This window comes from Lathamus discolor, chromosome Z (assembly GCF_037157495.1).
Source record: "Lathamus discolor isolate bLatDis1 chromosome Z, bLatDis1.hap1, whole genome shotgun sequence".
Classification (NCBI taxonomy): domain Eukaryota; kingdom Metazoa; phylum Chordata; class Aves; order Psittaciformes; family Psittacidae; genus Lathamus; species Lathamus discolor.
The window spans coordinates 75,561,035-75,589,012 of record NC_088909.1 but is presented as its reverse complement, the minus strand read 5'-3'; the positions used below and the strand labels follow the sequence as shown (position 1 = coordinate 75,589,012).

At 43.4% G+C, this 27,978-nt stretch overlaps 1 protein-coding gene across 1 annotated transcript; it reads right to left on the bottom strand.

Moving 5' to 3' along the window:
• On the bottom strand, positions 1 to 27,923 carry SAXO1 (stabilizer of axonemal microtubules 1). Its single transcript, XM_065663862.1, is given in 6 exon segments — positions 1 to 1,028; positions 4,929 to 5,131; positions 12,539 to 12,718; positions 26,115 to 26,298; positions 27,097 to 27,272; positions 27,820 to 27,923. Coding segments are annotated over 6 exon segments (1,875 nt in total).
• Between the last annotated feature and the right edge of the window lie 55 nt (positions 27,924 to 27,978).

Here is a 27,978-nt window from a genome sequence, read left to right as displayed (position 1 = left end):
TCAAGCTTTCATTTGTAGCTCACTGGGGCCTTGCTCTTTTAACCCATTTCCAAAACGATGTCCACTCTCTTCTTCCTTCCGTGTCAACCTTGCAGGCACTCGACTCTTGGAAGCAGGTAGATAGAGACTGTGACCATCAGCATTAGTTCCCTCAAAGACGTAACCAGGTGGGTGCTTGTAAGAGGCCAAGCATCTAACAAAGGCTTTTGGTGTGTAGCAGGTAGTGTAGGTTGTTTTAGCTTGTAGTGGAGTTTGATCCTTTGGGCCTGACCAGGCAGGTTTACAGCTCTTCGTAACTGTGGGACGATGAGGCACATAATGGGTCTGAAAAGTAGTCAAGCAATCCATGGGCTTTTCTGAGAAAGTCAGATCTGGAGCATGAACGATAGGTTTTAGCCTCTTGCACAGCCAAGGCTTATAGTCTTCTTTCATTGTAGAAGAGCTATTGAATGGCCCAGTACTTTTAGGTATCTGGGCCACAGATTGACACATCTTGGCTGGCTTGCCATTTGGGTGCTTGTAATGTATCTTAGTAGTGGTCTGAAGGTCCATTTTCTCAAGAGGAGGAAGATATACAACAGGTTGTTTGGTGAATATGGAAGCCCGTGGCCAAGCTTGGTATTTTTCCTGAAACTCGGTTGTAGAGGAAAATGGAATGTCATTGAGATGCTTTGACTGGCATGGTTTTGCAAGTTTGGCTGGCTGACCAGCCATCCCCTTATAAGAAACTTGGTGGGTAGTGAGGCCATCAAATGGGACCTCATTGGCCTTGTATTTCTCTTTCTTATGGACATAATGCTTTCCAGGAGGATGTGGCACATAATTCATTCTATAACTAGTAATATACTTGGGAGCCTTGGTTTTCTGGACTTGATTTGGAGGTTTGAAGGTTTGAGTGGCAACTGGCCCCCTGTACAGATAGTCATCCTGGAAAATGGTTCTGTGGTCAAATTTTTCTTCTGATGGGCGAAACCTGTCGTCTGGTCTGATCAGGTCTGTCTTTTGTTCATTCCATAGCACATAGTCATCTGAAATACAGGAATTGTAAGAGGAATCATATCTAAATGCTCAACTGAAGTTCTTTGGTGAGTTTAGGCTTATACTATATCATGTTTTGAGTATTACATTTTCTACTGTAATAAATACTTGTTAATGTTGTAACGAAAAATTCTATTAAAAGAGCTGCTACAGAACACATTACAGACTAGTGTGCTAACCATTTGAAATGCTTAGCATCTACACAGACAATTGAGTTAAAATAGTCGTGTACCACCCATACCTATAGAGATGGTGAAATACAGTGTGAGAAAATTAAATTACATTCTCTGTCTTGCAAAGGCTGCAGGTGACAGCGTGGGCACTGTCCTCATGCCCACTCAACCAGAAATCATGAAAGTGGAGTATCATGCAGTTATATTGTGGCTAGCTCAGAGCACAGGCAAAGTATGCCTATGTCTGCAGAAGGTTGTCCGGGTGTCTCCCACAGTATGTCTAGGGCAAGGAGATGTCCACCATTCCACTTTAAAGGCCAAGATGCAGAGCTACCCTTCCTCTTTGTACCTTCTCATTTGAGATGACCTATTCCTCAGCTACACAGATGTGATGCTGCCTACTGTTTGCTGAATTCAGGTTTGTGCAGCTCATGTTAGTGTCAGCAAGCTGTGCTGTGTGACATCTCCTCGGCGCTTGGCTTTTCCCTCTGTGGCACTCCTGCTGTCAGTACAAGCAAGAACCAAGAAGGAGCTTGTAACTCTGTTTCCAATTCTTCCTTATTTGAAAAAGTGTGCTGGAATTTGCAGACCAAGCCTACGCTGATCTAAAGCAGTGAATCATACCGCAGAGATGGTCCATACTTGCTATCCAAATTCATGACTGAGAAAAACTTCTAGGCATCATTTTAGAAACATTCATGTCTTCATTCCTTGGCAGGACACAGGGAAAAAATAAGGCACTGAGACTTTAAGAGATTTGCACTGAGTCACACTAAAAATCCATTGCAAAGCTGTCTTAACACTGACCAGTGCTGCAGCCACATGACCATTGATTTTTCCCTTCCTAGTAACCTTGTGCAACTTCCCCTAGAGAGCATTATGGTTACTAGAGAGCATTATGGAAGTTGAAATGAGATAGTCTTGGAGCTAACCAAGTATTTACTTTTATTTTCTTTTCATTTTCTCTTCTTTCAAACCACATTGAGAGTCATGAGGCAAATAACCTTCCAGCTGACTCTGCACAGGAAGGAAGTCTAGAATTCAAAATACTAGAGAGTAAATGATGCAGTTAGGTATCAGGATATTTGAACTCCCCAATCCAAACAGAGTTATTCCTTTAGAATGGCAGTGGTTATTGTACTACACAAACACAATTACACGAAGGATATGCTCATTACATTGTGAAGGTGACCAAAAAAATGTAACTTTTTGCACCAATTCGGTGTCCATTTAAAGTCCTTCTGGTTCAAATCAAGTTGCCTGCTTTGGAACAAGAGAGGAAGAAGCAGCCACAGTTGCTCCCAGACAGTACCCTGGCCCTTGGGTACAGAGCTGCCCTCATGCTGCTAATTAGCATTGTCAACTGAGAACGTGGGTCTGCCTGTGTGCACTGGCATAGACATTCATCTGCCACTGTTGGTGGGACACTGACCTTGCCCCCATGCCTAGGATACATCATTCTCCTGTGGCCAGCAGGGTGAACAAGCAGCATAAACGGACATGTGCCATTACAAAGGATATATTAATAAACCGTTAAAACAGAGAAGCTAGTAAGATTCAGCCCATCCCTAAGAAAAGGCTTGTTCAGAGAGCTGACATTTCAGATGCCAACCACGAGTAACCAAAAAAACTTTTTAGGGTTTCCCACCATCTTTGCTGGAAAATAGTCTGTGCATTTTGGATTTAACCACAGCTTTTGCAAAAGTCCATCTGTCTTCAATTTTAAAGATTTACTAGCTCCACACATTTTGAGACCTCATAGGCATTATGAATTTATTTTACCTATTGTAAGCCAGCAGTGCTACTATTCCTTAAAAACAAGTTATAATTTTATTGTAATTTCAGTTCTTCTCCATAGATATTAATAGTTTCCCATGTAACACAATCTTGAAAACATTAGGCGTTACAAGAGGGAATGGAGGATATGAACCATATATTATTGGAGGTTAGGCACATCTTTTTATAACCAAGCAAGATAAAACTAAAATCAGATTACGTACCTGCAGATGGATAGAAACAGCTACGTGTGTAGCTTGGAGGAGATAAGAACTTTGAAACCTGAAGTTGCAAAGTCTTCTAACATTAATTGCGATATGTAATAGCATAATCTTGAACTTACAGTGTCATTTGAGGTATGGTGTGTTTAGCAGGAAGGACCATAACAATACAGCAGGAAAGGTACTTTAGTACCAATGCAGCACTGGTTTATATGCTGCTTAAATATTTGAGTTACGACAATTAGTTGAAAAGCATGTTTCAAAATTTCACACTTGAGCAGTAATCAGTATAACCTAATAGAGAACAGAACTATGAAAACTTGTATTTTTTGTGAACCGGGGCCTTTAAAGGGGAATTCTTTCAGTATGCAATTTGATCTTTGAGGGGGTTTGGACAAAGATTTCCATTTGCAGTTTTTTGAAAAATACTGCAAATTATAACCAAATGTGGCTGTGATACATTTTATTAGAGTTCTGCAGTAACATCTAAGGTGCTGACCTAAATACTGATAAAAAAGAAAGACATACATCTGGTTCAGATACAAAGAAGTCAAGGATATCTAAACATATAAGAAAAGATCCTCTGCTTGTGCAAAGCAGCTTTTTTTCATTGGCTTCACTGCAGCTATTCCAATGAATACCATCTGGCAACACTGCCTACGCAAAACTAATGTGTTCAAAATTGTGTAAACACAGGTATTTTGCACCTGTGGGTCATAGTCCTCATGACTGAAGTAATTCTAAAGGCACAGTATTTCCTGTGTTCTTAATATAAACATTCTAATTTATGCTGTTGCAAACATACAGCAGCACTAAAGTCTGACTTTCAGTCATTTCAGCTGGCCCAATCTTAACACTGGATTCACATACCTTTTATTTCTTTAATCCCTGTGCCATTTTGAGTTTTAAGAAAAAAACAGTGTTTCTGACCACAGGGACAAATCTCAGTGCCAGCACCAATCATAAACTTTTATATTTGCACAGCATAATAAAAATAAAATTAAAATAAAATACAATAATTTTAAATTATATTAAGAAACACACAAATGCTATCTGCCTAGAAATGTTAGGTAGTGGGAAGGTGTGCAGAGGAGATGCAAAGTCCTCTGATTTTCTACTTAGGACTCACTACCAAAACTAGCATGGCTGCTAGCGTAACAGGCTAACTGGAAATCTTCTCACAGTTCACACAGAAGAGAATTCCTGCCTTTGGAGAGGAAGGAACAAAGCCCTCAGAAAGGCAAAACAACTTCTGTGTGTCTATAATTGCCATATACATGTCTTGCACATCACAGATTAACTCTGTAGCACACACAAAAGGGGTCCCATACTTCATGACCTGCTCAGATCTAGCAAATTCTACGTACTTTAGATGTGGCTGATCCACTGACTGTGTGGACCAGCCCTGCAGTATACCCAGAGAATGTTCACTATATCCTAAAGATGATGCTGCTGGACCCACTTTCAGGAGTTCATACGGCCCTCCTTCTATTTAGGATGCCCGCACACATGTCAGACATACAAAGGATGTGAACTCAGAAAGATCCCATTGCTACCATTAATACAGGCTTGTATTCCCAGCAATTTGTGTCTGTGAGGTTCCTGACCAGCCTGTTGGCATACACAGACAGAAGAAGTAACAACCACATAGTGTTTTAATCTGTCCTTTTCAGAAATAAATCTATGGTGAAGTCCTGAAAGGAGCTGCAAGGGCACATACCTTCATAAGTGGTTCTTGTATTCATCTTGACACTGGGGATGTGTTTCGTCTCACAGGGGAGGCATGGAGGTACTTGAGAGATAGGGTAGGAGTTATAATCTTGTTTATAAGTGGTGGTGCAATCCATAGTCTCATCACTCTTGACATGCTTTTGAGGTGATATGAGTTTCCGTGGTGACACTTCCTGAGCTATGTAATCTCTCCTGTAAAGAATAATTTTATTATGTCCTTCGTCTTAAAGAAAAAAAACCCCAAAACATTTCTATTTCTGCACCCACAAAGAAATTAATACTTCCTCTAATCTCCACAGCCTAAGAAGGTTGGGACAGGAATCAAGCAGTTAATGAAACACATAATCCTTTCACAGCTGGAAGCCTGGACTCTTAGAAACGAACAGAGGCAGCTCTGGACAACCTCATGCAGTCCAGGTTCTCCCTTCTTTCTATCCAGTGAGGTTAACAGCCTTATACAAAGTTATCTATGTTCTACAGTGACATAACATCAGAAGTTATAACTCCTCTTAAAAGCTCAATAATTATAGAAGGCTACCTAGCATGTATGGGAAACTTATGAGAGAGGCAACAATAGCCTTTACAGATACACCATGTACAATGGTTCAGCCCAGGATGGATAGGTAACAGCAAAACAGTTTTACAGCAAAACACCAGTTAAGGAAAGAAAGGACAGCATGGTCAGAAAGCCAGCTTCTTCTCAGGTAGCACTATAAGATACTAGAGCAGTGCTACTTAAACAGCTCAACAAAACATTACAGAAACACTGTAGAGAAGAAAATAACCACCCAACATTCACTAACCTGAATCTATTTTGCTGCCCACATCCTCTGGTACAGGGCAGAGAGTATGCTGCCTGGCACCAGTGAATTCAGTCTCTAATGTCAGAGTACCTTTTCCACTGATCCATTTACACCACTGGCAGCTGGCCAGGAGAAATCATCAGTAAAGGAACTATTCTAATATTAATATTGCACTTCACATCTGGAGTGATGCTGGGTGCGCAAAAGCTCGAGCCTCTGAAAATACTGTATTAGTTACGTATTTTAGCAAATAAACAAGGTTCTCAAAAGTCTCTGTGGCGCAGAATAGAATTCACATTACAAAGTATTAGGTATAGGTGTGAAAACAGAAATGCAGAAGTAAAACAAAATACATGAGCATCAAGAGGTATTTATGTAGATGTCACACTTGTTGCAGCCCCTTGGCATACTTTTGTCAGCAGTTTAAAGCCAATGTACTTTTTAAGAGGGGCCAAGAAAAGGCAAGAATACAAGGCATATTGCACCCTTAGTAGCAGCAGGGCCCAGTAACAGAGAGGGTCTTCCAAGCCATTCACAGTACCCTGCACAATCCTGTGTTTGAAACAGCCAAGGCTGTATTAGAGGCAAGTAACAGATCCCAGGTGTTCAATTCTTCACTGTGTGACCAAGAGCTTTCTGGCAGTGGGAGCACCTTTTCCCACACTGATTATTGTGAAGCAACAGAACCTGCAGTGGAAATCACAGAAGAGAGATTAAATCTGCTGATAAATCAGTGGCAATGTGCGTCCAAGATGACACGAAAAACTGTACTGCCTGCAACTCCTAGACTTTGCCAAGGGTGCCTGCTGTTGCAGTACAACACATAACACTCATTGAAGTGTTATTAGAAATGACTGGTGACAACTCAGTGTCTGCTGGCCTCACAGTTCCTGCAGTTATTCTCATACACTCCATCAATTCATTCTCCTTGAGTTTAGCCACACAGAAACAGAGCATTTAGCAGCCTTGTAATAGGTGGTGACTCTTTTCTTCTAGGCCTTGGTACTTTCACTCTTGTTGCATTTCCTTACAATCATTGCCCAGAGGACACCAAAACCTGCAATATGATGGCTAACTGTTCAGGTTTTCTCCTCTAACAAGGGTAGGCAAGTTTTACACTTAGTAGAGTGCATGCTCTGAAGAAGCATGTGTAAGTAGTTTCTGCACTTTCTTACTAGTCTGCTTTTTAGAAGTTCTACTGAACTCCAGGAGTAACAGTTATTGTTTGTCTGAGCAAGGAGAGTTTTGCTGACTGAACAGGAAGTTTCCAAGGGCTCCTTGACAGACCCTACATGGCCGCTGCGCTCATCACCTGTTTTAAGAGGACACCAGTGACCCCAGGATTTAATTATAAGCAGATACAAAGATGTCCAGCTGCTTTGGCTTATCCTGGAGATGGAAGGCATATACAGAAGCGAAGTCTGCTCTTTGAAACTCTCTGATCTATTTCGTGATCGCTGAAAGCTCCCATATAGGCAGAAGCATCCCAAATGTGGGTAAATTGGGCATTTCAGAATTCATCTGCCATATTTAAATTGACAGCTCTTAAAAAGGCAGAGGTAGCAGGAATGGAGAGCTTCCATGTCAGAATGGGTAATGAGGGAGCTTGAGAAGTGCTCACCAAGCCACTTTCAATCTTGGATGTCATCTACCGACTTCAGTAAAGCCTTTGACACCATTTCCCATGGCATTCTCCTGAGGAAATTGGCTGCTCATGGCTTGGATGTGTGTACTGTTGCTGGGTACAAAACTGTCTGCATGGCTGAGCCCAAAGAATGGTCATGGATGGAATTATATCCATTTGGCAGCCCAGGTCTTCCCCAGGGCTCAGTACTGGGGCCAGTTCTGATCAATATCTATATCAATGATCTAGATGAGGGGATTGAGTGCACCCTCAGTGAACTTGTGGACAACATCAGGTTGGGTGGGAGTGTTGATCTGCTGAAGGGTAGGAAGGCTCTGCAGAGAGATCTGGGCTGGCTAGACTGATGGGCTGTGGCCAATGGCTCAACAAGGCAAAGTGCTGGGTCCTGCACTTGGGCCACAACAACCCCATGCAATGCTACAAGCTTGGGGAAGAGTGGCTGGAAAGGTGCTTGAAGGAAAAGGACCTGGGGATGCTGACTGACGGCTGAACATGATCCAGCTTGTGCCCAGGCAGCCAAGCAGGTCAGCGGCATCCTGGCCTACATCAGAAACGGTGCAGCCAGCAGGGCCAGGGCAGTGATCGTCCCCATGTACTGGGCACTGGTGAGGCTGCACCTCGAATCCTGCATTCAGTTCTGAGCCCCTCAGTGCAGGAGAGACATTGAGGTGCTGGAGTGGGTCCAGAGAAGGACAACAAAGCTGGTAAAGGGTCTGGAGCATAAGTCTGATGAGGAATGGCTGAGGGAACTGAGGGGGTTTAGTCTGGAGAAAAGGAGGCCGAGGGGAGAACTTATCACTCTCTGCAACTACCTGAAAGGAGACTAGCAGGGTGGATGCTGGTCTCTTCCCCCAAGTAACAAGTGATAGGACGAGAGGAAATGGCCTCAAGTTGCACCAGGGGAGATTCAGATTGGACATCAGGAAAAATTTCATCAGCGGGAGGGTTGTCAATCATCGGAATAGACTGCCCAGAGTAGCGGTTGAGTGACCGTGCCTGGAGGTGCTTGTAGAGGTGGCACTGAGGGATGTAGTTTAGTGGTGGACTTGGCAGTGCCAGGTTAATGGTTGGACTCAATGGTCTTAAAGGGTTTTTTCCAACCTAAATGATTCTATAATTCTATGAGGAGAAATGGTTGGTGGTAGCTGTTAAGACTTTACTAATAGCCATTGGCATTTCCTAGGTCTCTAATTCAGTTCAGGAAAGGCAAGAGTGATATTGCTCATGACTGTGGATGTGATGACAAAGGAAGTAAACATCTAGATCAGGCAGCAGCTGTTGTTTGAGAAAGAGAAGCTCTCGGAGTCATATTAATGGATCAGATTCCTGTTTTTTATGAGCTCCTTCTGTGGACAAGTACTTGGCACATCACTCTGCCAGCAGCAAGGAAGAGGCTCAGAAGTTACTTCCATAAGGGAAATCGGCACAGCGCAAGTGTGAGGATTTCTGCTAAACCCCAACACTGAGCAACAACACAGCTGAGAAGCAGAAACAGCTCAGCAATCCACAATGACTGCCTTGAGGAAAACACCCATACCCCTTCCAATCATCAAGCTCTATCATATTCACAGAATCACAAGGGTTGGAAGGGACCTAAAAAGATCATCTAGTCGAACCCCCCTGCAAGAGCAGGGTAACCTACAGTACATCACACAGGAACTTGTCCAGGCGGGCCTTGAATATCTCCAGTGTAGGAGACTCCACAACCCCCCTGGGCAACCTGTTCCAGTGCTCTGTCACTCTTACAGTAAAGAAGTTCTTCCTGATGTTAACATGGAACTTCCTATGTTCCAGTTTACACCCATTGCCCCTTGTCCTATCACTGGATATCACTGAAAAAAGCCTAGCTCCATCATCCTGACACCTACCCTTTACATATTGGTAAACATTGATGAGGTCACCCCTCAGTCTCCTCTTCTCCAAGCTAAAGAGACCCAGCTCCCTCAGCCTCTCCTCATAAGGGAGATGTTCCACTCCCTTAATCATCTTTGTGGCTCTGCGCTGGACTCCTTCAAGCAATTCCCTGTCCTTCTTGAACAGAGGGGCCCAGAACTGGACGCAATATTCCAGATGCGGCCTCACCAAGGCTGAGTAGAGGGGGAGGAGAACCTCTCTTGACCTACTAACCACACCCTTTCTAATGCACCCTAAGATGCCATTTGCCTTCTTGGCCACAAGAGCACATTGCTGGCTCATGGTCATCCTCCTATCCACCAGGACCCCCAGGTCCCTTTCCCCTTCACTACTTTCCAGCAGGTCACCCCCCAACCTGTACTGGTACATGGGGTTGTTCTTCCCCAGATGCAAGACTCTACACTTGCCCTTGTTAAATTTCATCAAGTTTCTCCCCGCCCAACTCTCCAGCCTGTCCAGGTCTCGCTGAATGGCAGCACAGTCCTCTGGTGTGTCAGCCACTCCTCCCAGTTTTGTGTCATCAGCAAACTTGCTGAGGGTGCACTCAGTTCCCTCATCCAGGTCATTGATGAAAATATTAAACAGCACCGGTCCCAGCACCAACCCCTGAGGAACTCCACTAGTCACAGACCTCCAGCTAGATTCTGCGCCATTGACCACAACTCTCTGCCTTCTTCCTTTCAACCAGTTCTCGATCCACCCCACTACTTGATCGTCAAGCCCACACTTCTTTAGCTTATCTATGAGGATGCTGTGGGAGACAGTATCAAATGCCTTACTGAAATCAAGAAAAACTACATCTACCGCTCTACCATCATCCCTCCACCTAGTCACTTCCTCATAGAAGGCTATAAGGTTGGTCATACATGACTTCCCCCTCATAAAACCATGTTGGCTGTTCTTAATGACCCCCTCATCCTTGATATGCCTAGTGATGGAATCAAGAATAAGTTGTTCCATCACCTTTCCAGGGATGGAGGTAAGGCTGACCGGTCTATAATTACCCGGGTCCTCCTTCTTGCCCTTCTTATAGACTGGTGTGACCTTTGCCATCCGCCAATCCTCAGGCACCTCGCCCGTTTCCCACGACTTACCAAAGATGATGGAAAGTGGCCTAGCAATGACCTCCGCCAGCTCCCTCAGCACCCGTGGGTGCATTCCATCCGGACCCATCGATTTACAGATGTCCAGTTTGCATAGCTGATCCCTAACCCAATCCTCATCTACCAAAGCAAACTCCTCCTTTGTCCTGACTCCTTCTGGGGCTATAGAAATCCGGGGCCCTCGGGGAGAGTCTGCAGGAGTAAAGACAGAGGCAAAGAAGGCATTCAGCACCTCTGCCTTCTTTATATCCTCTGTCTCCAGGGTACCCACTTCGTTCAGCAGTGGGCCTATATTGCCTCTTGTGTTAGTTTTATTTGCTATGTATTTGAAGAAGCCCTTTCTATTGTCTTTAACCCGACTAGCAAGATTGAGTTCCAAGGAGGCCTTAGCTGTCCTAATTGCCTCCCTACATCCTCTAACAACTGTCCTATATTCCTCCCAAGCGGCCAGCCCCTCCTTCCATAATCCATAGATTCTCCTTTTCCACTTGAGTTTGCCCAGCAGCTCCTTGTTTAACCGCGCCGGTCTCCTAGATCCCTTACTTGACTTCCTATTCATTGGGACGCTCCGATCCTGAGTTTGGAAGAAGCGGTCCTTGAATGCTAACCAACTATCTTGAGCCCCTTTACCGCCTAGTACACTTTCCCATGAGACTTCCCTTAGCAGTTGACTGAAGAGGCCAAAGTTGGCCCTTCGGAAATCCAGAACTGTGGCTTTGCTAGGTATTCTATTCCTCCCACACAGGATCCTAAACTCCACCATCTCATGGTCACTGCAGCCAAGGCTGCCATTGACCGTCACCACTTCGACCAAACCCTCCTTGTTGGCGAGTACTAAATCTAGCAGCGCTGCTCTCCTAGTTGGTACGTCCACCATTTGCATTAAGAAATTATCATCAATGCACTCGAGGAACCTCCTAGACTGTGAATGACTGGCTGTGTGAGTCTTCCAGCAAATATCGGGGTAGTTAAAGTCCCCCACGACGACTAAGGCATGTAGTTGCGAGGCTACTTCCAGTTGCCTGTAGAAAGCCTCATCAACTCCTTCGTCCTGATCAGGAGGTCTGTAATAGACCCCCACAACTGTATCACCCGTGCCAGTCAGCCCCTTGATTCTTACCCACAGACATTCCACTTGCTCCTCATCCGACCCCGGACAGAACTCAATACATTCTAGTTGCTCTCTCACGTAAAGAGCAACTCCACCACCTCACTTCGCTGACCTATCTTCCCTAAAAAGGACATAGCCATCCATGACCACATTCCAGTCATGTGAACTGTCCCACCATGTCTCTGTAATTGCCACTAGATCATAACCTTTAGCCCGCATACAGACTTCTAACTCCTCCTGTTTATTCCCCATGCTGCGTGCATTGGTGTACAGGCATTTCAGGGAGCCAGTCCTAGTACCCTTTTTCCCCTGCGGGACAGGGTCTAAAAAGCTATCCTTTCCCACAAGTGAAACAAGAGATTGATAGTCCTCCTTAGCCCGCCATCCTTCAATCCCTAGCATGTTCCTCTTGGGCTTGTCCCCAACAGGCTCAGTTAAATCCCCTCCCCCCTTCCTAACTAGTTTAAAGCCCTGTCAATAAGCCCTGCTAACTCCTGCCCCCAAACCCTTTTTCTTCTCTGGGACTGGTGTATCCCGCCTGTCACCAGCAAACCAGGTGTCAAAAATATGGAACGCTTCACGAATTTGCGTGTCATCCTTCACACCTCCTTGGAAACCAGTCACGCATGTTAACAGTGTACAAAGTGCCACACAAAACACAACAAAAGAAAAACAGTCTTCAGAGATCATCCATACTTTCCCAGATAACGTTTCTGCTGGTTCACAAACCAAAGCATAAAATCAGCAAAAGCCAAGACCATGACTATGCTTCTATGGCCCATGTATCCTCTGATCATATTGCTTCTCAGTCTCTGGAAGTGCAAGAAAAACAGCTGCTTGCCTCCATACAAAACTGTCCTCAGACGGATCTTCATCCCTCCTTCAGAGAGCCCTCATGAGGGTTTGTACAACCATAACACTGATCTTTTCAGTCTCCTCTTATGAAAACCAATGACTTTTCTCTATTAGTCATCCCTCTCACACACATTATCTAAGTCACTGTCTTTTACTATTTTTCGTTACTTTGTAGTTGAGGTGCCTTCCATGCGTATGTTTGCCGCCTTGTACACTGCCTTTGGTTTAAATGAGTCTTCAGGAGCAGTGATGGGATAAAGGGGGTATTGCTCCTTGTACTCCGACAGCATGCATGGCTTCTCAGTCTTGTCATAGAGCCTGGAGGGCAGGTGTGGACAACGGTGACATCTGCAAGGGTTAAAAAACAGCACAGAAGTTCGTGACTCACAGGTAGCTGATTAGTAATACCTTATGCATAACTCAGCTGCAGACTGCAACTACAAAATAGTGGACGAATGGGCATTGCAATGAGTGCTGCAGCCTTAAGTATTTAAAGTGCAAAAGCATAACCTGCACAAACGACTGTTCCTCTCTACTACAACAACCTGCAGTCAAAAAAGTCCAGGAAGCCAACAAAAACAGCCTAAGAAAGCAAGTTCACCTAGATGAAATAAAAAGCAACTTAATTAAAGATACAGCTAAGTGTGCTGGAGTAGAAACTCTACTGTCCTTTTTGTTCCATTTCTCATCAATTTACTATCCTACTTCGCTCAGATATTGAGCTTACTTGTGTACATAGGTGAGCTAAAGGGTGATAGTCCCCAGACTATCTATTCAGTCATGCTTGGGCAGCACTGCTCTGTCCATTTCTTTCCAAAAGCAATGCAGTATGGGTACTGCAAGACTTCATAACATGCACCAAAACGAGGACAGTGGAAACAAGCTGATTTTCTGAGGAAGCTCCCTTCTGACTGGAACCACAGGTCATCTATCATTGGTGATTTCCTTCTTCTCACACTGGGACCAGGCCAGAGCAGGGTGGGCAAGACTCATTCTGTCAAAGAGAGGTTTGGGATTCCACACTCAGGTTTCTTTCCAGAGACATTACAGTTTATGTACCTTTCTAGTTTGAGTCAAACCCACTAGAGTCAATGCGAAGGTTGCTGATTAACGACTTCAGGAACCACCCCACAGGAATTACAGTGAGAGGAGGAGGGCTCCAGTTTTATGCCTCATACATCATTCCTGCCAAAGTTGGAGTGTTCCCTACTGGATATATATTTTCCAGTGCTACCTCTAGTCCAGATACAAATTACTCATTTAAAAAGGCTTCTATACTTCGCAGTAATCCATTAAATTACATGTTGAGCAATTTAGGATCAGCAGATGTCTGATTAGCTAAATTTATACTGATAACCTCCTGTCTACATTGAAGAGCACACTTTCATATAATGAATCATTTTCCAAACTAGCACAAGAAGATAAGGGCACAGAGGGCTCAAGTGAAATGGACAGCCAGTCATTTTTCACTGTTGATAGCTGGGCTTCCATATTTCCAGAGTTGTAAAATAAGAACACAACCAGCCCTTTTGGGGAGAGATCAAATGGTATACACCAAGTCCATAATACATTGGGCGAGTAATTGGCTGGCAGGTTGTGCTTAAAGAGTTATAGTAAATGGGGTCACATCAGGCTGTATGTGCTCTTTAATGCTTTTATAAATGATCTAGACACAGGAGTTAAATGCACATTAAGTAAGTTTGCCAATGACCCTAAACTAGAGGAGCTGTGGACTCCCTTGAGGGTAGAGAGGCTTTAAAGAGAGATCTGGATAGACTAGAGAAGTAAGCAATTACCGGCTGTATGAAATTTAACAAGAGCAAGTGCAGGATTCTGCACCTGGAATGGGTCATCCTCACACTACACACAAACTGGGGGACAAGAGACTGGAGAGAAGCCCTACAGAAATGAGCTGTTCCTCTGCAGACAGTAGATTTAAACTGGTGTATATAACAGGAGTACCTGAGAGGGAAATAAGTCTTGTGTTCTTTTAACAGGACCTAAACCTGGTGTCTTAGCAAAAATGAAGGCTTCTGCAAAACAATTTCCAAAAGCATGTTTTCACCAACTGCTCCAGCTTTCAGGACGTATGAGTGCTGATAAAACTCTGCCAGAAGGTCTCCAACATCTTCTTGCTGTGATCTATGTCATTTCTAATGCACTCTGCATAATGCAAGCTGAGAAGGAGAAGGGGGGGGAGGAGTATTTACAAGCAACCCTCTCACTCCTGCGTTAAGTTTGTCACTCCAGATACAAAAGGAAAGGCAGTCTTCTGCTCCTTCTACATTTGCATTACATTTGCAACCTGAAATGCTGTGGGAAAAGTCTAGTTAGCAACATGGCAAAACAGTCTGACAATATAAGCAGCATGGAAACATCACAAGCTACTCTGGGAGTATGTCTAGCTTGGAGAATTGCAGGCTGTTAAAAGAGACAGTCACCTTGCTTTGGCAGGAAGGAAGTTCTTAAGCCACAAAAAAATTTTGATGGGGAAAAACATCAAATGGAGTAAGTAATGCATCAGGAAAAATATAGTTTCCTGTTGATCTGTTCTCTGTAAAAAAAAAGATTCCAGTCACAAGACGGCGGTCAGAAATCCTGAAATTCTTGAAAGTTGTCCATGGAAAAACAGACATCTTTCAATGTTGATAGGTGGGCTTCCATATTTCCAGAGTTATAAAAAAGAACACAATCAGCTTTTTTGGAGAGAGACTAAATAGTAGGAAACACGATCGTACTTTTCTCTCGGATTTTTACGTTTTGAAGAAGCAAGCTGTGGGCACATAAATCATTTGTGAGCACAGTAAGGACCTTCTCCAGCCCATCTGACAGCCAGCTAGGATGTCACAAGCTATACCTTGTTCATTAATCTTGAAAATACAATTCCTGAAGGTTTCCTATCCGAAAAGTTTCTGCAGGAGTCAGGTGTGTGGAGGCAAAAAAGCAACAAGCTGAGAGCAGATGCTCTCTGATGTATAAAGAGATGAGAGAGAGATGCTGGTAGCTGAAGGCAGCAAAGAGGAACACCTGAAACCAGACAGAAAATATGTGCTTAGGGGGAGGCTGGGGAGAAACTACCTTCGAAGACAATAAAGACACTGCCTAGCCTTAGACAAGAGGACAGACAGGGTAGAGGAGTATCAAAGGATTAGAGGGAATTACAAAAAGCCATCACAGGTAAAAGAATAGGCAGGACTTAAGTGGGAAGGAAGAAGCATGAGTGAAGGAAGAAGTGTTGTCGAACTGCTAGGAACAGCCACTTTGGAAATCTGGATTTTGCTTTTAGTGATCAATTTAGTTATATAGCTAGTACTAGTTGTAGAAAAACTTGGCAAAATATGCACTGTGTATTTGGCATGTTAAAGCTCCCTTATACTACTGCAGTAACTTGCAGGTACACATCTAACGATAGCTCCCTTGCCAGAGATACTCAGTCCCTTTGAAAACCAAATATAATGGATTGAAAGTTCATCTCTGCTCAGTCTTTTATGCTAAGTAGTGTGCATAAGATTTATGGTAAAAATATACCTGAATGTTTGAAATCTGACATCTTTCATTCCTGGCTTTTGTTTTGTGCAAAGCTGGTTACCAGACAAACTTGAAAGCCCCACCAGTTGTGTCTTCTTGGAATGCAAGTGCAAATCTTAAGCTAACCGAATGTCATGAATGAATGAACTTCTGACACCTTGCATACTGAAAGAACTATTCTGATAATGACATTGTGATTTATTTTATTTTAAAAAACACCTGGAAAGGCATAAAGTTTCCTGACGTAATATTCCTCTTAAGCACTACAAATAATACTTTGATCTTACTACAATTAATGGAACCAAAGGTGCAAAATGAAGCATTCAAAAGCAAGGAAACACTAATTACAATTTCCTGTAGGAGATCAGTCTCGCCCTGTTGTTGATGTGGAGATAGGTATAGTTTAGCTTACAAAATCAAACATCAAATTTTCCTTAGGTAAAGAGCTCACTTGAGAGCTACGGCTTCAAAGAATTTCCACCTCTTACTTTTGCTTGTTTATTTTGGAACTGTTAGGATGTTTTGCTGCAAAAAGGTCATTAAAAACAGCACAGGCACATTACTGTTATGGATGTGGATTAGGAATCAGCATGTGGGAGCAAGTGGCAACAGCAGATAATATTTAGACTGTGGCATCTTGGGCTCAGTCTGTAGTTCGTCTCTGTTAGCTGACAACAGGATTTGGGAAAGCCAAAGTGGCCTTAGGCCAATTAACCTCTTCTTATGTATCTGTCCATATTAAAACACCTTAAACAAACTCAGGCACATAGGGAAACCCAAAGGTTTGGCATTAAGTTTTATCAAGATATGACACAATAGATCACATTGCCTGGATGTGGTGGTTTAATCCTCAGCTAAGAAAATCACCTGCATTTTCCTCTCTGAACATTCTTCAGAATCAGTTTTATGTCAATGGTGACATCCTTCTGTCTAAATTGGAGAGACATCAATTTGACGGATGGACCACGCAGTGGATAAAGAACTGGCTGGATGGCCACACGCAAAGAGTTGTGGTCAATGGCTCGATGTCCGGCTGGAGACCGGTAACGAGTGGTGTCCCTCAGGGATCGGTGTTGGGACCGGTCTTGTTTAACATCTTCATCGCTGACATGGACAGTGGGATTGAGTGCGCCCTCAGCAAGTTTGCCGATGACACCAAGCTGTGTGGTCCAGTTGATTTGCTGGAGGGAAGGGATGCCATCCAGAGGGACCTTGACACACTTGTGAGGTGGGCTGATGCCAACCTTATGAAGTTCAACCATGACAAGTGCAAGGTCCTACACCTGGGTCGGAGCAATCCCAGACACAGCTACAGATTGGGCAAAGAAGAGATTCAGAGCGGCCCTGCAGAGAAGGACTTGGGGGTGCTGGTCGATGAGAAAATGAACATGAGCCGGCAGTGTGCGCTCGCAGCCCAGAAAGCCAACCGTATCCTGGGCTGCATCAAAAGGAGCGTGACCAGCAGGTCAAAGGAGGTGATCCTGCCCCTCTACTCTGCTCTCCTGAGACCTCACCTGGAGCATTGTGTGCAGTTCTGGTGTCCTCAACATAAGGACATGGAACTGTTGGAACAAGTCCAGAGGAGGGCCACGAGGATGATCAGGGGACTGGAGCACCTCCTGTATGAAGACAGGCTGAGGAAGTTGGGGCTGTTCAGCCTGGAGAAGAGAAGGCTGCGTGGAGACCTCATAGCAGCCGTCCAGTGTCTGAGGGGGCCTATAAATATGCTGGGGAGGGACTCTTTGTCAGGGACTGTAGTGACAGGACAAGGGGTAACGGGTTAAACAGGGGAAGTTTAGATTGGATAAAAGGAGGAAATTCTTTCCTGTTAGGGTGGTGAGGCACTGGAATCAGTTGCCCAGGGAGGTTGTGGGTGCTCCATCCCTGGCGGTGTTCAAGGCCAGGTTGGATGAAGCCTTGGGTGGGATGGTTTAGTGTGAGGTGCCCCTGCCCATGGCAGGGGTGTTGAAACTAGATGATCTTGAGGTCCTTTCCAACCCTAACTATTCTATGATTCTATGAATAACTTCATCTGCAATATCTGAATGCACTGAAAATTGAATAATCATAAATGTATCTAACTGACATTTTGTGCTTGTTAACATGCTGAACATTTACTATGGTGACTATTTATTTGCAGCTACAGGGTAAAAATCATCTTTGTTCCTCTGACTAACATAGCTTCTTTTTCATTAAAGATACCACAGAACATCTGCAAGAGCTGCTGAGCTCCACATTTTTAATGAATATTTACATAGGCTTTTCACTGAAAACAAGATGTTTTTCTGCATCATCCCATATCAGTTCCAGCCCTTTCTTCACTTTTGCTGTCTGCGACAGAAAACACATTTACATTTAACTGAAGTTTATGGCCAGGAAAACTAATTCTAGGAAAAGAATTAAATATTTTCCTGAACTGAAAAGCAGTATGTGACAAATGCAAATTCATTTAAACAACAGCTCTACCTGCTTTGATTTTTCTTCCAAAATAAATGCTCTTGAAAGACTGTCGAATGAAAACACACCACTGAACAATGGCCAGAACTAGCAGAGGATTTGCAGGCCAGCAGTCAGCCAGACCTAGAAAGCCACAACACTGCTTGACATGCAATGCCTTGCAACGCCCAGATTCTCACTGTGAACTGTGGTAAACAATTTGGTTCAAAGTATTTAGCACAGTATCTCCACATTTATCTAACAGTAAACAGTGGAAATACATGTGACTAACATCAGCTTACTGCCATCTTCTGGTAAAAAGTTCAGGATATAAAACAACCACAAAACAATCACTTCCTACTTGCTGCCATTATCTTGGCCTTTTATTTCACAGTACGGAAATGTGAAATTGCTTGTGCAGTAATATTACATAGAGAGAAACAAACAGGTTACTGCTCTCATAGGGAGTAAGGATCCTTTTCACAAATCCCTTCCACTGGATAGTGACTGTCATAGGAAAAAAAGGCGCTTCAGCATTAAGTAGTAGCTGTTATTTTACTTAGAAAAAAACACCAATAAAGCAGCAATCCTAAAATATACTTTAGAAGCCATCTATTTGAATGCACTGTAAATATGAGAGGCAAAACACACATAAAGTCAGGAAAGGCAGAATTCAATACTAAACAGGCAAAACAAAGTTACTTTAACCAAGCCAGAACTGCAAGAGCATAAACAGACGCCACTCCACTAACTTCTCCTACCAGTTAGTCTTGACTCTTGCCTGTTCTTTGCACTAAATGTATGCATTTGGGAAATGCTCCTCACAGAGTGGCAAGTCGTGGAACATGAGAAACTAGCACATGGTAATTCCAAGGGGAGATACAGGACTTACATGCCCAAGTCACTTATTCCCCTATTCACAATGAAGAACTGCAGCCTCTTCACTGTAACGTATCCAAACTAATGTCAAGGCTAAATAATACAGATTAGAAAATTATTCCAGGTACATTGTGGTATTAGTTTAGATGCTTAGAATATCCTGCAGAAAGATGTCAGCAATTTGCAATTCTTTAGCCCTTTTAATCCAACCATAACTAGCTCTTGACGAACTGAAGTTCCTTGAAACATGAAAAATTACTACAGAGAGTCTTTGAAGTATCTCCTTTGACTACTTAATGTGATGTATATACTTTAAAAGTTTGCTGTGTTCAATATGTCAGACATCTAGAAAATATTTCTAAATCTTGATTTTGATTCCTACTTACACCCTACAATCATTTAAACATTATACAGACTGAATGTTGGAGTCAACAGCATATAAACAGTGGAAATAAATCAACTTACACCAGCGCTGTAAAGACCTAACGCAATAATGCCATCTAATGACCAGATGCCACAATCTCTTCTTGCATTTTGAAGATGTGATCAGTCTGAATGCTGCCTTTTCCAAACTGAATTTATTTTATATAACCCCCCCCCCACATTTTCTATGAATAATGCATGGAAAGGGAACAGAAAAAGAAGTGTTAAAAAATTGTCTGGAAAAAAAACATAGGACCTCTGTTCTTGCAGTGCTCAAAACCTGTAAAGTCTATAAACAGGGGTTTAATTCTATTGCACTTTACTCATGCACAGTAACAAAGGATTGAACTGGTAATAGGTAGTAATGTGGGAAAGTAATATGTAGGAAATTGCCAGTTACTATTAGGAGGACTGCCAGAACAGAAATCAAAGAATTCAGAGTCTCCAACACAGTCTCTGCATTTATATATTTGTTTTTAAAATCAATTTGTTTATTCTGTAGGAATAAAGGAAATTTTCTGTTAGGGTTATAAGATCTATTTTACTTGAACTGAATCCAACTCAGGCCTTTACTAAAGCTCTTTCAAGACATGCATTTGCTAGTTCATCAAAAAACTATTTCGAATACAGCTGAAATGATGAAGCCTTAAGCACCTTTTGTATCTGCTAGAAGGAATCCCACACAGTTTTTTAAAAGTTGGTTTTAACTTAAAGCCAGAATTTCATTAAAACTAATAAAAGAAACTGAACTCCTTGGAAAGAATTCCACTCAGTTCTTGCTCAGCTTTTCTTGAGTTTTTCAGTGCTTGGTCTGCATGAAAACTATCACTCTAGACTAGATGTCCTTGTGAAAATGATGTCATAAGCTGCTGAAAAGCGATCCCACAAGCGCTCGGTAGGACTTCCCATCTCAGGAGACTTGCACAGTTTGAAATTCCCAGGCTGTTATATTTCCACTCTTCTAACAAAGTTGCTGAAGTTTCAGTGCTTTCCAAAGGGATGCGCTCCTTTCACAGAAGCCATGTTTTGAAGATGGATCCATTCTGAAAAGGTTTTCCAAGCTCATAAACCAGTTCTGAGGCAAAAGAGTCTTAACTCCCACCAGAACTAGTTGTAGGTGCAGCCACTCAGCACCGAGTGTTTGCACTGGTTTTGGCTGGGATAGAGTTAACTTTCTTCATAGTAGCTGGTATGGACTATGTTTTGGATTTGTGCTGCAGACAGTGTTGATAACACAGGGATGTTTTAGTTGTTCCTGAGGGCTTTTCTGCTCCTTACACCAGCCAACCAGAGAACAGGCTGAAGGCGCAGGAAGAGTTGGGAAGGGACACATCTGGAACAGTTGACCCTAACTGACCAAAGAGATACCCCACACCATATTGCATCATGCTCAGCAATAAAAGTAGGGAGAAGTTTGATCAGAGGACTGCTGCCTGGGGACTGGCTGGGCATTGGTCAGCTGATGGTGAGCAATTGTCTTCATCTGCATCACCTGTCTTTCTTGGGTTTTATTTGTTATTTTCCTTTTCAGTTAAAAAAATATATACTATTTTATTTCAATTATTAATCTGCTCTTATCTCAATCCACAAGTTTTCTGACTTTCACCTTTCCAGTCCTCTTCCCATGTCCTGGTTTCAGCTTGCATACAGTTAATTTTTTTTCTAGTAGCTGGCCCAGTGCTGTCTTTTGGTTTTAGTCTGAGAACAATGCTGATAACACACAGAGGTTTTAGTTGTTGCTCAGTAGCATTTAAAAGTCCTGATCAAAGACTTTTCAGTCCTTCATACTCTGCCAGTGAGGAGGGGCACAAGACGCCAGAAGGAAACAGAGACAGGACATCTGGTGAGCAATTGTATTGTACGTCACTTATCTTTCTTGGGTTTATTCCTCTCTCTTTTCCTGTCATTATTATCATTATATTTTACTTTATTTCAATTATTAAACTGTTATTTTCTCAACCCACAGATTCTATCTTTTTCCAGTTCTTCTCCCTGTGCAGGAAGGGGGGGATAGGATGAAAGAGCAGCTGTATGGAGCTTAGTTGCCAGTTGGGGTTAAAACATGACAGCATTTTATTTCATTTTACCCCCGAGAAATCCTCACAAGAAATACAACAAAGCAATAGGAAAAACCTTTTTCAAACATCTTCACAAAGGGACTTCAGGATATCAAGATGGAGATGAGCAGCACAAGCCACAATGTAAACAGGCCCACTTTATTGAAAAAAAATAATTAAATAATAAGGGAAAGTTACACTCCAGTGGCCAACTCTCTTTTTAAACAAAAACTGACAAGAGAAGATTGTAAAGATCCCCTTGTCGCGGGAGATGACATCACTCAGCAACTTGACATCATCTCCATCAGTGAAAAGATGCACCCAAGTTTACAAGACTGGTATTCCTGTGCAAGCTACTAAAATGCATGCAGCTAGAAGTGATAGTCACACTGATGGAAAAGTATATAAATGAATGGCTATGGATTAGATCCACCTCTTGGATGTCTCCGCCTACGTCTAAATGTACCAGAAACTACTGTCAGTCAGTGCCACACAGAAACACCATCAGATGTGATGTATGAGGGGACTTGCTATTCATTAAGTCTTGTAATTGAGACCATTTCTCCCATTACTTGCAGAAATTCACTGACAACTGTATTTGCAGTTTTCAATGCTTAATGAACTAGTGACTGCTAATTATATGGGGGTTTTTTTTGCTTTACTTTTCAATAAAAATAGAATCATAGGACCACAGAATGATTAGGGTTGGAAAGGACCTTAAGATTATCTAGCTCCAATCCCCACCCCCTGCCTGACACTAGCCCATGTTGCCCAAGGCTCTGTCCAACCTGGACTTCAACACTGCCAGAACATATACAAGACAGACTGCAAACAGTTATGTGTTATCATTCAAAAGCTACAGTAATTTCTGTTTTATTATAGCTACACATTATTTGACATGCTACTACCAAACATTTTACCATTTTATATTACACTCGGGGAAAGATATTCCAAACCCTTCGTCATACTTTTGTAAGCAATGTGTATATGCTTTGCTAAAAAGAGAGCATTAGTATGATCTTAAAAAAAGAAAAAAAAACCAACGGTTTGTAAATGTGGTTTAGTCTTGCTCACCCTTACCAGCTGAGTTTCAAAAGTACACGAAATCTGACTTCTCCATACGCTGCACTAAATTATGACATATTCTCCCCTAGAGGTGAAAGTGAGGTATTTGCGCTGCGCACTTCAGCTAATAATCCAGCACACCTAACTTCAGAAGCCCAAAAATTCCCTATACTTAGCAAGATGAAGAATCTCCTAATTAGGAAGCTAATGAGAAAATCAATTTCCCAAGCTTAATGGTCAAGTACTTCTGAATGGTATTTCAGGATAGGTATCTTAAGTCTGTACAGTATGAATACTGTATTCCTTGCAGTAAATGCCTAGTTTTAAAGAAGTCACATAAATACATACAAAGTTGTATTTGTAGCTGTTGGCAATACTCTGCTGCTTCCCCAGTTCCTCCTCACTAAGCAGTAAATCATTGCTTTACAAGAGAAGGATTTTATCCTGAAGTTCAGCACAATTATGATAGCCTTCTAATATAAGCCTAACCAAAACTTCCTAAGTATCTGCCACAACCTGTGGACAGGTGAGCTACTACTAATAAGACAAAAGCCACAGTGTTGGACTAAATCTGCAAGCAGTAAAGATCCCTAATGTACACAGGTGTATCATTTCTGCTTTTACATATATCACTTAGAATTTGAGGCCAGGTCTTCAAAGGAAACTCAAAATTCTTAGGTGTCACTTCTTAATCCAGAACTCTCCATGCAGTAGCAACCCAAGAACCACTTAGCTGGACAGGCAGAATTGGGGAAAAAATACTTTTTGTTTTAAAGCTTTAAAAATGGTCAGATACATTTATAATTTTTCATATGCAACATACAGCAATAAATAGCAGTGCAGCCCCCAAAAGCAGTACAGCATGCTAGCCAAGTAACTACTACCCCAAGCTCCTTCACCCACAGCCTCTACTACGTACCCACAGGAGCACAGCTGACAGATGCACTTCTTCGAGGGTGGAACTACACGTAACGGCTCATCTGATTCAGGAGACATGGTCTATAACAGAATAAAAAAACCCAAAGAAAGAAAGAAAAACCCTGCTACTAGTCAGCAGCAGCTCCTGAAAACAACTATGTCATTAAGATGATCTAGGAACCTCCATAACCAGGGGCACAGCACAAGACACTGGTACAGCCTGCACTACATATCACAGCTGACCAGCTTCTTCCCTTGGGCAGGATGCCCAGGTGCCTCTGATGGCATTGCAACCAGAATTCTGGAGCTCTGCTTTCAAACTTCTTCTGAGCGGGGAATGGAAGCCTTGACTGCTGCCACTTGGATAGCCTTTTGTGAAGTCACCAGCACCGAACTCTAGAATCCAGGTCTGCAAGGAACACAGCTGGGCCTGTTCCAGACAGCTGATATAGCTAAGGTCAGATTTTTCAATTCCCTAGGTGTTTGACCATAAGATCAACCTGTAAACAGGCTGTTAGGAAGCACTTCCCTCTTAGCTGTTAACATGTTAGCAGCCATGTTATAGCTTCAGTGACCAGCCACATGAATATCTTTCCATAAAGCTTGTCAAATTCTGCTTTATAAAGAAGGTGTCAAATACAGGTGGAGATTCTTCCTAAAACCTATTTACAACTGTTTTGGAAGAAAGGAAGAGAAAGATAAACAAGAGAAAACCACTTCTAGTTAGCAATGCCTCCAAACTGTGTAAAACAAACATCATGTTAGAGGTCACTGTTACCTAACCAATAAATGGAGGCTACATGAAATCTATTGTTGAAACTCAAAACTCCACCCGCATCAGCTACAGATTTGGGACATCACATGGATTTGTCACCACGCTGCTGATTCTCAAGCGTTATGGCCACTGGTCCAAAACACACAATTATTGAATAAAGGGAGAGATCTCAACCTTGAGGAGTTACACTGGACGGCATCCCAACCCAAGGGGAGAGTCTCTGACTGCATGCCTGCTTCTCTGAGGAGGACTAACACCAAATGGCTCTCTGGCAGGACTCCATTTATACCCTAGTCAAGTCTGAACCGTGGTCAGATATGATCAGGTAGTGACCGCTGGCTCAGGACCCCAATTTCCTTGCCTCTGTCCCTGCTGACCACCACCACATGAGTGGCACAAGAGCTACATGTGCAGGGAGTTTTCCCAGGCTTTTGCGTGTGGAGGGAAGCTTTCACAGTGAAGCTTTTGTCCGGGCTTTGTCAGTGTGGGTGTAGCTGCCACACAATCCAGCCCGCAACCAGTCGTGATTCAACTGGTTTCCTTGGAGTGGGGGTACAGTCACCTCTTGCCTCCAAACTTAAAAGGAAGCACAGTCTTGGTGAGTCTTAATGTTTAGTATGGATCATAATTTCTCAGTTATTTAGCTATCATAGCCAACACAGACTTCATCGTATGCATAATAAGATTTATCATAAATAAATAACTTTGGAATGTGAACACAACAGCCTTCTACCAACAGATTCAAAACTCGACACACATGTATTTGTTTAGTGCTGAGGCTTCCTGCCACACTTCCCACTGGCTTCTTGGGGTGCAGTCCCACCACCTGTGGGGCATTGACCCTCCCTGAAAATGTCAAGACTCCTCTCCATGTCTCCACTGGGGACATGTAGAGAGGTAAAATTACATCTTGTGTCCCTCACTGAGCTGGCATTTGATATGTCTGATGACCAGGTCCTGGCGGGTCCACTACTCCTGTCACCAGTAGAAGCACTGGGGTGACCCAAATCTCCATGTGCTGTTCTATAAAGAAACAAAACTAGGCTTCTAACCTTTAGGGTTAGAAGTCAGGGATTACCTTTCATGCACTAATATGGTAGGCCTCCCGGCTCCTGTCTAGGGCTTCCAGGCATACAGGCCTGGGTCAATACTGCATTGGATTTTGCAAGGGTCATGGGCACAATGCCAACAGAGGACAGTTTCACCATACAGATATCCCACATGGGTTCTCAATGGAAACTGACCTCTTTGATCATCAGGTATGCGGGTGTCACCCATCAGTGGCCCAGTAGGACGAAACACTTGAATCTTCTGTTTCCCGTAATTTCCCCAGTTACTGGCAATGAGGACTGCTTGTGACAGTCGTGCATCCCATTTGTGGTGTGAAACATCCGCATGTCTTTTAATTGGGCCATTAGAACACTCAACTATACTGCTGGCTTGAGGACAATATGATGTATGTAACATCTATTTTATACCCTCTCCTTGTGCCCAACCTTGCACTACCATGGCTGTAAAATTTCAACCATTATCACTTTGGATACACTGAGGCATGGGCAAAAGACTGAACTATTCTCAGAAAGCCCTGGACCATATGATCTCCAGTAGCAGCACTAGCAGATGTAGCCATAGACAATCCTAATACTACTTTGGAAATTAATACTTTTTTTTTCCATTGGACAGGTTCAAGGGCCTGATGTAATTGGTCTGTCAGGTGTTCCAGAGAGTTCTGTCTTGTATAACATGCTGGGCAAGGGCTTGGTTCTGGTGGTTGGTCTTAACTCCAACCTGACATTGTGGGCAAGCTGTGAGGACCACTTCACTGGTTTTCCCAGACACTGGCCAGCCTCAGGATCAACAAAAGAGGTCTGCCTTGCCTGAGTAGCAAGGCACTTGCTTGATATGCAACTATTCACCTGAGCAATCCCACTCTATCTTTTCACGGGTCAGTACCCTGATTTGGGCTAAGTGATCAACCTGCTGGTTCCACTATGCAGCAGGGCTTTTAACATGTGTGTGGTCTTTCATCCATCCCACTTTCAAAGGCTGGGATATTCCTGTCCCCAGCAGACACTTCATCAGCCAACATAAATGGCATTAGCACCACCTTCCTGTGGTCAACGGAGCTCAGAGATCTCCTACCTTCACTCTTTCTCAACAGCCCTGCTGCTGCCTGTTTCTAATGCTACTGCTTTATACTGCCATCTTAATCCCACTTGATGAGCAGATGCATTGGTAAATCACACTCCCTTTGTGTCTGAGTTTCTGGCAGGTGTTTTTTTAATAGGAAAAGGCTTACACAGTTGACTTAGGAAACCTGAGTCTAGATTTATGGGTTGCTGCAATTTGGAGACTTTGACCAGACCCTCTCTTAACAGAAGTAATTGGACTAATTCCTTCTGAGTACGCATACCATTTCTGAACTGTGCCTTTTGGAGCTACTCCCTGAGGAGGAGGCGGCAATCCATCAAGAATTGGATTCAGAAGGGGAAAAGGACCCTGTACTATAACATCTTGTGACATGCAGTTTCTCGGCTTCCTTAATCACTCTAGTGAGGGAAAGGGCTCCCTTTTCCCAATCCAAATACCAGTTTCATTTCTTTAAATGAGGTAAAGAACATAGTAGAGGCATCGCTGGCCCTCACGGTCCATTTTGGAAAATGCCACAATATGAAGGTTAAGTGACAGATCTCCACTTTTACACAGGTCCTGCAGGTGCAGTGGGCCCAGTCTTTGGTAGGCTTTGAGTTCATCTTTCAGAGAATTAAGGGGTTCCATTAATTGTGTATTCCAGTCCCATCCCTTGTTTTTCTGAAGCAAGCTTTTAGTGGGCAAGTACCCAAAAGCCATGTTTGTGTGTTCCCTCCAATAACCTAATGGGCCTAACAGCTGTTGCAATTATGTGTGTTATCCGGGGCCTGCCCCTCCTCAACACCTTATTGGTTATTGTCAGGTACTGCAATAGCGCCTGCTACCCCCAAGCCCCATAGAATTTAACCTCTTGTCAAGGACTGGGGCATTTGGAGGGGGGAAAGTTCAGCCCAGTTTTATTCAGTAGGTTCCAAATGGCTCCACTTGCCCACTCTTGTTCTTTATTGTCTCCACCAACAGAACCAGGTTACTTCAGACTGTGGCAACAGATGGCAGCCTGCAAAAGCATCCCAAGTGGTTTCTGCCTCCCAGCACCCTAATGCCCGCACCCTGCCACGGGGCAGGTGCATCGCTGACCGCAGCACATCAAATCCCAATGGATTCTCCTTGTGCGGGTGGGCAGTGCTGCAGCTGTGACCACCCTCTCCCCAGCAGCCAGGGCTGAGCTCGAGCCAAGGGCAGATTTGCTGCTGCATCAGTTACACTGCGATACTCACAGCTCTGCTTCTGACGGTTCAACTCCGTCCTCCTCTGCCTGTTGCTCATTTAACGACCATCTGGGCCCCGCACCGTTAAACCTCCGCACGTGATCACTTTGCATCCGGGGATATGAGCACAGGGCTCCCTGCCAGCAGCTGGGGCAGGAGTTCACCACC